Genomic DNA, 10,825 nt, shown 5'->3' with positions numbered 1-10,825 from the left:
CCTCATAGAATTACATGTTCTTTCATATTTCATAAGACGTTTCTCATTATTTCACTAAAAAATGAGTATATGAATATAAGAACGACCCAAGTCCAATTTTTGGCCAAATTTAGTTTGACATGGGAAATTGTAGCTTATGCATGGACTCATCTTGTGTATAAATGATAAATCCTAATTACCCCCGGAAGTGCCAGAAATAAATGAGTTAAATCTTATATGAATGTAAACATGAAGGACTTGGGTCGTTCTTACATTCATATTATAGCGCCCTCTCTCGTCCTTCTCTCATCTCTATAGCAGAATATCATGTATATGAATCAAAGAACGACCCAAGTCCATATGAATCAAAGAACGACCCAAGTCCATCACACAAAATGGCCTCTCCACAATTAATGTAAATGTTAATTGTCATAATAATATATGTTCTAAATTGTATATACAATGTTGCCTTCCCATCACAGTTAAATAGAATATTATTGGACAAATAAAAAAAAATAAGAAGTTTTTTTAAGTTTACTTGAAATGGTCATCCATGGACTTGGGTCGTTCTTATATTCATATACTCAAATGTTAGATTCGAAACCTGAAATTAGGTCTGAACCAAAACTGCATGATCCCTTTAATGGTATCAATCTGAAAAAAAGATGGCGGGAAGCAAGACTTGCCAATTTACTTATCACTCTGGTACATCGCAAAAGATGCAACGTAGTCACTTTTTTTTTTCTCGTCCAGCTTCATAAATGTTTGTTTTAGGTCGAGCAGGTGTGGAGTTTCTCATTTGTTTCGTGCACGTTGAATCTGAATTATAAATGAAGCTGAGGACACAAACAGACTGGACATCAAGTGTCTTGCTGCCAGCTCGTCACTATTCGTTGCTCGTTTCAGTGTCGCCCAACAGGTAATGATAGTATATCATGTCATCATGGCTTTTTTCAGCTTTTGTGATCTAGTAAAAGTTGTCGAACCTGAATTTTATTTATCATATCAGTTGATTTCATTCATTTTGACAGATGTACGTATAATGCATATAGTCTTCATCTTATCTATAGTATCTACTCTCTCCGAGACCTTAAGCATTTTGTCAAAATCTTATTAATTTTACCTTAAATCGAATTGTCATTTCAAAAAGGCGGACACGCTGTTCAGTTATTCATCGATTGAATCAGACACAGGCCTATTGGTTACTTATCTAAGTGTGTTCATAAAAAATGAACTGAAAGTGCATGTTTCAGTCTTTTCAGTTATTAGCAGTATCACTCGCCCTTCTACCGTATCCCCTAGAGTGGCCGAATTGATTTAATATGATTTCGATTCAGCTGAAGAGTAGGCCTACCATTGCGTGATCATAACACTATCTCAGCAAAAAAGCAAAACAAAAAAACCAAAACGTTTATGAGCTACTTTTATCTCAATGAACATTTGGAGTCACAATGGATTGAACGGCTTTGCAATGGTTTTTTTTTTTTTTTTTTGCTACTCATTTAATCAAAGAAAACCAATATGAAAGCCTCATTTATTTTCTTCAAAAAATACAACGCAATTGCAATAATGTTTACGTATTCCGTAGATATCCAGACAGTGAAGCAGAGTAACAAAGTGAAGACAACAAACCCGTACTTTGCTCTAATAATATTTTCCATTCCCGTTGACACAATCTGTATAGATCGTCAAAGATGAGGTGCTTATTTCTACTCGCCTTGACCGTGGCCGCTGCCAGCGCTTTGGCTCCGTACCACATTCCGGCCAAGAATCGCATCCAAGGTCGCTACATCGTGGTGTTGGAGGTGACTTTGAAACACATTTTAACATCATGATTAGTATTGTTATCATTGTTGTTGTTGTTGTTGTTGTTGTTATGTTTCTACATATTCCTTTAAGAAAGCGATGAATAATTGAAGAGTTGCTTCCAAAAGGCGCTAAATCCATCATTTTCAATGGATTTAGCGCCTTTTGGTTGCAAGCTCTTCAATTGTTTTATACTGGATGTTATGATATGTGATCAAGTATCCATGTAATGTGTTAATGATTATGTTATACACATGTATGGGGAGGCCTGTGGGTGGGGAGGGTATATATTGTTGGCAGTTGGGATGTACTGATCAGTTGATGTACTGATATATCAATATTTTGTTTGTATGATTCTGTCAAGTGTAAGTAAGTGTGTGTATAATTAGTTTCATTGTATGAAATTTATGAAAATATGTACTTTGATGAATGTGATTATTCAGTTGAACTTGGACTCCTCGGAAGACCAGCACGACCATGCCGGCTGAGCTGCGAGCACAGCAATCCATCCGTTTACCTTCGGTTATAATATAGGGCCTATTATCATCATAGTTGTATTGTATCGTTGTTACTTTGTGATTTTACTGTGAATAAGTGAATGAATTGCCTTCTCGAATATTTGAGAGTGTTAGATTAAAAAGTTTATGAATGTGAATCACGAGAAGACACGGAATCTCCTTTCCTTTGAATATGCAGGACGACGTCGATCTAGACTCCTTCATCAGTCGTTTCAACAGCGAAGTTTCAGTGGAGACCATGATCAAGAGAAAGTTCTTAAAGGCGCTAAATGGATTCGTTATACAAGCAGACGTTGCCGGTGTAGCTCTTAATCTTGTAAGTATAGAAGGGAAATGCCACATTGCGTGTATTTTAGATGTGTTTTGCTCACGAAGCTATACACACTTATGTCTTTATACGTTGGTAATTATCTGTTGTTGTTGTTGTTTTTATTCTGATAACTTATATACATAACTGCAATCAACTCGTTGCCTTTAAGGTTACTAGCTGTTAGCTGTTGTTTGAAAATCATCATTACAGATTTAAACAGTGAAACAAAAAAGACAACTCTGATTTAACCCCAATTTCAGCATTCCATTCAATTTCTAATTAAAATGATTTGCACATTTAGAGAAGAAATCCTTTTCAAATATAAACGTGAAAGTGACAAGGAAGAGTAAAATATATATTACGAGTTGAAGGTCACGCTATATTAGTTTGAAATAAGCAAAAAAAAAATCAAAATGTCATAAGTCCCATATATTTCGTCTGATTTGAGTCACATTTTTATCATTGAACTCATAAGATTTTACTTTTTCCTATCAGACTAATTTATATTTAGAATGGATTTCCCCTTTAAACAATTATGACACCTATACTAAAAAAATCTAAGAATTCCTTGACCAAGAGATATGTCACGGCGTTATGATCATTGATCGCAAATATTCATTTTGTTTTCCATTCTCACATGATACTGAAGTAACTTCTCGGTCACATTTTGTAAAATCACCACTAAAGTCCTTGAAGGTGGTTTTGCCTCATCTTACTATGATTTGTTTGGTTTATATATATATATATATATATATATATATATATAGCTCCGATCTCTACCAGGAGTTCGATATATTGAAGAAGACGAAGTTATCCATGCCGAGTCCTCAAACAGATCACCTGGCTCCTGGGGAATTGACCGCATAGATGAAAGAACATTGCCGAGAGATGGCATTATGAAACTTAATGGTACGTACTGTTTAATCTTGATGTTTTACAGTATTTCAATTCTATTTTTTTCTCGTTACATTTAGTTTATTTATCTAACTTTCCTAATGACTAACAACAATGGTTCACGCCAAAATCTTGATAATTCCATGACATGTTTCATAATTCCACAAAACACGTTTTAAGTTGTTGGAAAAAAAATAACATTTCAATGCATACAGGTGGAGATAACGATATTGTTCGTTTTTTTACTGATTGGCGAATAAGATAATTATTGCATTTAAATTCTGAAATATCTACACAGCAAAAACATCGGCATAAGATTTAATACCGTGGGTGTTAAATCTCACATCGATCAAATGTCAATAGAGGACAACACCAACATGTGTATGTAGAAAGTGCGTTGTGGTGATGTTGAAAAGTATCCACCTGACACTTTATGGTGTTAATTTGACAATTTAGCTGGTTATATTTTTGACACTGCGCTGGTGTCAATTCAACAGTGACACCGCATCGTGTTGATTTAGTATTGCTGGCGTTAATGTCACCGGTATAACCACCCGTCCAGTGCCAACAGAATACCACGCTAACTTTTGTTATTGTGGAGTAAATGTGCTCGTACCTTTTCCCCAAAAAATTAAGTTCTTTATCGGAATGACCTAGATCGTCTTGTTTAAAATTAAAAATCAAAAAGAATGTTTAAGTGACACAAGGAGGTATAAATCTAACACCAATAATCAGCACCGGGAATTCAACATCAGCTCTGTGTTTCATATGTAATATATGGCTTTTTTCAGTGCACCTAGCTATTAGGTATGCGATTTAAAATTCTTTTTTACTTAATATATCTTTATCAGCATATGGATATGGTAAATATATCTACGTCATCGACTCTGGTATCAACCCATACCACGATGACTTTGATGGACGTGCATGGGCCTCAGCTGATATGATCGGTGGAAATGTAAGACAATTTTGAAAATGCTTCCATTTTGATAAAGAATCTGTGTCGAATAATGGCCGGTTTATGTCAGAAGTAGCAGTGAAATCTACTGATCGACTTGTTTTGAATGATGGTTAAGGATCATATTAGATGTGACTAAGGGAGGTTTGCCAGACACAGTTATATGTTAACAAAAACAAACAAAGAAACAAACAATAATCGACACTCAGAACGGATTATAGTTAAACCTGCATCTTCTTTGCACTACCAAGGAAAGCAATAACTTACAACCAAAATAGATGTCACTCCTTTGTTCTTGGGCGTGGATTGCAATGTTTGACTTCTGATATGCTTCTCTCTTTAAAAAAAAAAGTGAATATCTTCACTCTTGAAAGAGTGAAGGACATTTAATCTCGATTTAATTAAGTGAATATCTTCACTCTTGAAGGAGTGAAGGGCATTTTCTCTCGATTTTCAGAGAGTATTATAAGATGCAGTATGTATAGCGCCTGACGTAAAGGTTTTGTATTTGAATTAATTTGATACCCCAAAATCATTTATTGTTGTCTTCCTGAACCACTTTATGTAGGGAATCGACTGTGACGGTCACGGGACTCACTGTGCTGGCACTGCTGCCAGTACCACCTACGGAGTCGCTAACGAGGCACAAGTTCGTGGGATAAGGACCCTGGATTGCAATGGATCGGGCTACAAGAGCGACTCCATTGCCGGTAAGAATGAAAAATGTTCTCCTGGATTAGAGAGCAGACAAAAATTCGCCAGATTTTCAGTTACGGACAGATCCTGAAAGAGCAGAATTTAAGCGTTAAATTGATGTATAAGTCAATTCAAATGGACTCTCCTATCCTACCTAAATATTTGAAAGGAAAAAAAATTAAGAGTTTTTTTTTTTCAAAAGTATAGGGTCTATACCTCACTAAGGATTGCTTTAGCTTTGCAATGGTTGAGACAAAAAAAAAATAGAATGTAGAATGGTGTAGAAACAAAAAAAAGGAATGATTATAAGATTGAGATGACGTTCAACATGCTCTGATAGGACGGTAAATAATGTATTGTTGAAAAAATAAAATAAATTTTGAAACTCACCATGAATCTGTGATTAATCCCAACTTTTATGGTATTTGCATTATTCTCTCAAAAATAAAGAGATTTGAAGGTGAAGAGTGTGTAAAGATTTTTAAAAAATGAAAAGGGACCTCGAAGACAAAAATTCTAAAACAATGTGATCTTAAAACACCACTTAAAACACTTTTTTTCATTCGTTTTATGATCGTAAACTTTAGAATGATGTAGAATAACTGCTCATTTTAGGAAATACTAAAAAAAAACACAACAACTCAAGATTGACTAGTTTAACCAGTTGTTTATGATTATCTGCAATTCTCAAGTAAAATCAGACCGTGGGACATTTTGTTGTTTTGGTGATGCACGATATTAAATGATTGAATTAAAAAAGAATGAGAAGACTACAGAATTATTTTTAGCAGTGTGCTACACATTCATGAACTGTGTATTTTTTAGTGATTATAGCCATAATAGCTAACGCGCCTTACATAGTAAACGGCATGTAAATCACTACATATGTACTAATACATAAAGTACCTATGTTTATGGGAGGTTTTTCTTGAAACCTTCAAATCAAGCTGATGCAGGTCTGGCTATACTTGGGAGAGTCAATGAAGCTGCGTGAACTGATGTTAGTTGGTAAGACAATGAAAGGATTATGCAAAATACAAGGAAACATCAAACGCATGCAATTTTCGCGAATTCCGTAGGGACTCAAGGTTTTGCAAAGGAAAGCTCTTGTGTACTCTGTCAATTGAATGCCTATGGCAAATTCGCGAATATTTAATGTCGCGAAAAATGTTATCGGCTCCAATTTTCCCAAATTGTTTGCTTTAACAAAGTATGATTGTCTTTGACTTTTTGCTGTCACCAATCTACAAACATGATTTTATTTGATCTTTATATAGCAGTGCCCCTTGTGAGATTTTATGACTTTAATCGTTTTTCGTAATTGCGATCTGTTTTCTACCCGATTGAACAGCTTTGGAATGGATCATATGGTATGGTCACAAGCCGTGCGTAGCGTCCATGTCCCTCGGCGGAAGCTATTCAAATTCACAGAACGAAGCCGTGAAAAGTGCCAGGAAAGCTGAAATTGTGGTTGTGGTAGCTGCTGGGAACAGTGACGAGGATGCATGCGACACGTCACCGGCGTCTGCACCAGATGTATCAAAACTTTTTAGTCTCAAGAGTATTTTCTTTGCAAGAAAAATTATCAATACTTCGTATAGCTGAAAGGTTTACATTGTAATCAAACATTCAGTCTGTATATTTCTTCGTGATTTCCTCCAGAGAGACATTAATGATGAAACCTTAGTCACGGCAGAGCAATTATAAAAACTTATGCCTCCCGTATTTTTTTTTCACAAAAACAAAACAAAAAAGAAACTAAATGGCAAACACCTGCAAACCATCTTCCCTTTTCCAATCTTACTTCATGAATTTGCCATATCGCGATAACCACCCTTATCACTATTGCTATTTTATCAGGTAACACCAATGACTGTATAATATACAGGTGAAGAATTATAATGATTAAGTGTTTTCAAAACTTTACATGAAAACACATTGTAGTCTAATCTTACATATTCGAAACAATGAGATCAGGCCCCAACAAGACAATGGAAAGATGGTGCTATTATTATACCCAAGAAGTTTTGCGCTTAAGTTTACTACATCTTTTTGACAAAAAGTACATTCAATTTTTAATGTATAAGTACTGTAGTCTTCTAATATCACTTAAAAACGATGGCATTAATGAAAAAGTAAAGGTTATGGCTGTAGCAAAAACAAACCCTATTCCTGCAAGATGTCCTGTGTAAAGAGTAATGGAGAAGTTGTGTTGTAATGTCATCATCTCATCGTTCTTTTGTGAGGTTGAGGCTAATACCATTAGTTAGCTTGTTCGTTTGAATGTTTGTTTTATATATCTTTTTAACATGCATTAAAAATCTCGCATTCAAATGAGGCTCTTTTTTTTCATAAAGTCCGTGCATAAAAGCATGGACAGTAGAAACCCAGCAAACACATAACGTTTTCAGAAGGTTTCCCAAACTTTTTATTTTTTTATCTTTTTTTTAGGTACCGTACGTCTTCGGAAAGAATGGACGTTTTTGAAACGTACATACAACGTCAAAGTTGGGAATTAGCAATTACCGCAAAGCATGGGTTTTTGGAAAACGTTTTAAAAACGTCAATGGACGTTACAAAACGTTTTCGATATGTCTGCTACGTCGACTTCCTCTTTAATTAACATTAAAGAAACGTTTTTACTTGGTCACCTTACACGTGTTCGTCAATAATGTTTCTTCATCATGAATATTCATGCATGCTTATGAATATTCAATTGAGAAAATATAAGTTTTGAAAACTAGAGGATATAGGTGAAAGACATTGGAATCTAAAGGTGTATGCTGGGTTCAAACTTTCAGCGTTAAAAATTGTATCCTATACGTTATTGTTCAGTTATTCACAATATCAAATTGTGTTATGAAGACGTATCTTAATAATGTTAAAAGGCCTAATTAAGGTGTATTTGACTTAATCTTAGTAATATCTTCATGCATTACAACATTTTGCTGGTAAAGAAAAGAATGTGATATAGATTCAGCAATTGGGAATAGTATGTAGTATAGGTATAGGTGGTAGGAAATTAGGTACAGGTAAGGATAGGATTAAGATTAGGGTACATTAATCCCAGATTGTGTGTGTATTATCTCACAACTATACCTTTTTTTAATACCTAATAAAAAATAAACATTTGACGTTCTTCAAAGGTTTTCTGGGCGTTGTAGACGGATATGGAAGGTTATCTGAACGTTGTGGAACGGGTAATGAGACTTTTTAGACGCTTAAAACTTTTTTTAACGTTCTACTGTTGTTCTAGACGTTTTCAAAAGTTTTCTGGTCGTCTGCAGAACGTCCACCAAACGTTTTCTATATTCTTAAAAGGTTTTACTGACGTTTATAACGTCCAAAAGGTTTTCTGCAATTCTTTAAAAATCCGAAAGGTTTTATAATTAGTTTAACGTACATTTGAAACGTTTTATATACCTAGAAAATCTTCCACATAAAGACGTTCAGAAAACTTCCAAATGTAAACTTTGAATAAACACGACGTTAATCAGCATTGACGATTCCAAAACAAAATGGTTTAACTATCATTACATAAGTATGGAATAGGAGTAACAATCAAGAACTTTGCAACATATTTCAATTGTTTTTCAACAATCTTATATGGAATTGCCACCATGATATTTATCTTCTCTTTTTACTCTTACCCGCACTTCAGCTTCCCCTCCCATCCTCCTAAATAAAACACACATTTTTTTATCATCGTTATCATTATTTTGTATTTATTTTAACGTATAAATAAGTCCCTCAGAATCCATGATAAGGCTGCTGAACCTCACCTGAAGCTGTCATTTTTGGTCAGCCAGGCATATAACTACACCAGTAATATCAACAATACAAAATTATTTATCAATACAGGAAATAAAGGAAAATGATTATTACAAAAAGGAAATGAAGAAATGCAAGCTATAATCCACGATAAACGCACTGAATATTGAACACACACACACACACACACAAACAAACACACCCATACACATACGAAGGTTACCATTTAACCAATGTCGAAATGTAATGCAATGGCATAATATTATGCGTAATAATGGTATGATAGATAGGATATATATACTATAGTATAATGTAGATGGCATTATTGTATTGAAGCTCAATCCTATGTCAACAATAAATCATAACTGAAGATCATAGGAGATTGAAAAATCGTGCAATGTGTTAAAAAATATTGATCAAATGAGAAGTTGGAGGCATTATAGTTAAGTGCATGAGTGCTGCAGTGAAATTACTGTTTTGCTTTATTTTTCGGATAATGCAGATTTATAAGCAACGTCGACGTTTTTCCTTTACTTGTTTCAACTATCTATCTGTAAAATGAACATTTTTCCGAGTTTCTAAAGGGCAGTGGTTTGTTTCCGTTCTTTACAGGCCATCACAGTTGGATCCACTGATTATACTGACACTCGCTCGTATTTCTCCAACTACGGTAGCTGCGTCGATTTATTCGCTCCCGGCTCTAACATTTGGAGCCTTTCATACAGTAGCACTAACGGTGTCACTGAGAAAAGCGGAACGAGCATGGCCTGTCCACATGTCTCCGGTATGTGACTGCTTCTGACAATAGTCCTTACCATTATATTGAAGAAACAAAAACGCAAATAACGCTTCTTCCATTTATACTTGTTTACTGAATTTCAAATGAGAGTAACACGTTCATTAAGAAATTTCTCAATTTATTTCATGACATGGTATGCAGTATAATCTATCTTTTGCGTGGCCGTCCTATTGTCACTTTTTGATATCAATCATTGATTTAGATTTGTAAAGCCTTGACCTGTTTCTGTTTTTTTTATACTTATATTAATGAATTGAAGACTATGTTATTCCTCTCATTGATTTGATCGTGCTCATGTAATACCGACTGACTTGCTGTGTTGGATGACCTTTTAAAGATGATTGTCTTTCTGTTTTCTCGTAGGTATTGCTGCTGCTTTGCTGTCAATGGGCTACAGCTCTGAGGATGTGTACTACTTGGTTGTTGAGATGGCCACTGAAGGAGTTGTCGATGATTGCAAGCTCCGAAGCCCAAACAAGCTGGCCTATTGTACTTGAACGTATACTGTGGGGTCTAGGGTATTTACCCCCTGGGCAATTACCGCAGACCCTTCCCTGACTCTAACCCTTCTCATAAATCCTGAACTTAAACTTAAGTCCAACCCTAATCTTTACTCTAATCTTTTAGCAGGAAAGGGGGTGGGGGTAATTACCCTCGGAGGGTAATTGCCTTGATACAAACGTGTCAAGATGGATAGACCTACCACATGTATCCCCAATGATTTTCATCCCGACAATAGAAATTTAAATCAAATTTCTTACTGATCTGAAATAACTGCACATCATGTTGATGACTCGGGTAATACGATTCGTCGGGTAGTTACCACACTGCATTTCGCATATCAAGACGTCATAAAAGAAAATCAATTAAAGATAAACATGTATAGTCAACAGTAGTAGAAAGCGCAGTTTCATCTAAAGGGTAAAACTAACGAGGATATCACGTTAAGAATTTCCACCAATTAAAGTTATAATAACGCAAATATCCTTTCAACATTTAATATAAGTGCAGTAAATGTAAGTTAAAACTAATTTCACGTCACACTCGCCTTGTGTTTGTTGATGAACATGCTACCTACGTCTTAGCATTGTTAA

General features: G+C 35.1%; 1 protein-coding gene across 1 annotated transcript; it reads left to right on the top strand.

The window, feature by feature from the left end:
- The first annotated feature begins 844 nt into the window (after positions 1-844).
- On the top strand, positions 845-10,228 carry LOC139720280 (aqualysin-1-like). Its single transcript, XM_071631639.1, has 9 exons — positions 845-898; positions 1,664-1,784; positions 2,482-2,619; positions 3,381-3,522; positions 4,359-4,465; positions 5,034-5,175; positions 6,513-6,697; positions 9,545-9,716; positions 10,095-10,228. The coding sequence occupies exons 2-9, from the start codon at positions 1,674-1,676 to the stop codon at positions 10,226-10,228; spliced, it is 1,131 nt and encodes a 376-aa protein (XP_071487740.1). The 5' UTR covers positions 845-898; positions 1,664-1,673.
- The last annotated feature ends 597 nt before the right edge of the window (positions 10,229-10,825 follow it).

This window comes from Diadema antillarum, unplaced genomic scaffold, assembly GCF_040938485.1.
Source record: "Diadema antillarum isolate AM-2024a unplaced genomic scaffold, OU_Dant_1.0 scf00000125, whole genome shotgun sequence".
Lineage (NCBI taxonomy): Eukaryota > Metazoa > Echinodermata > Echinoidea > Diadematoida > Diadematidae > Diadema > Diadema antillarum.
Note: the sequence above shows the minus strand (reverse complement) of the source record. Positions and strands in the feature narration are given on the sequence as shown.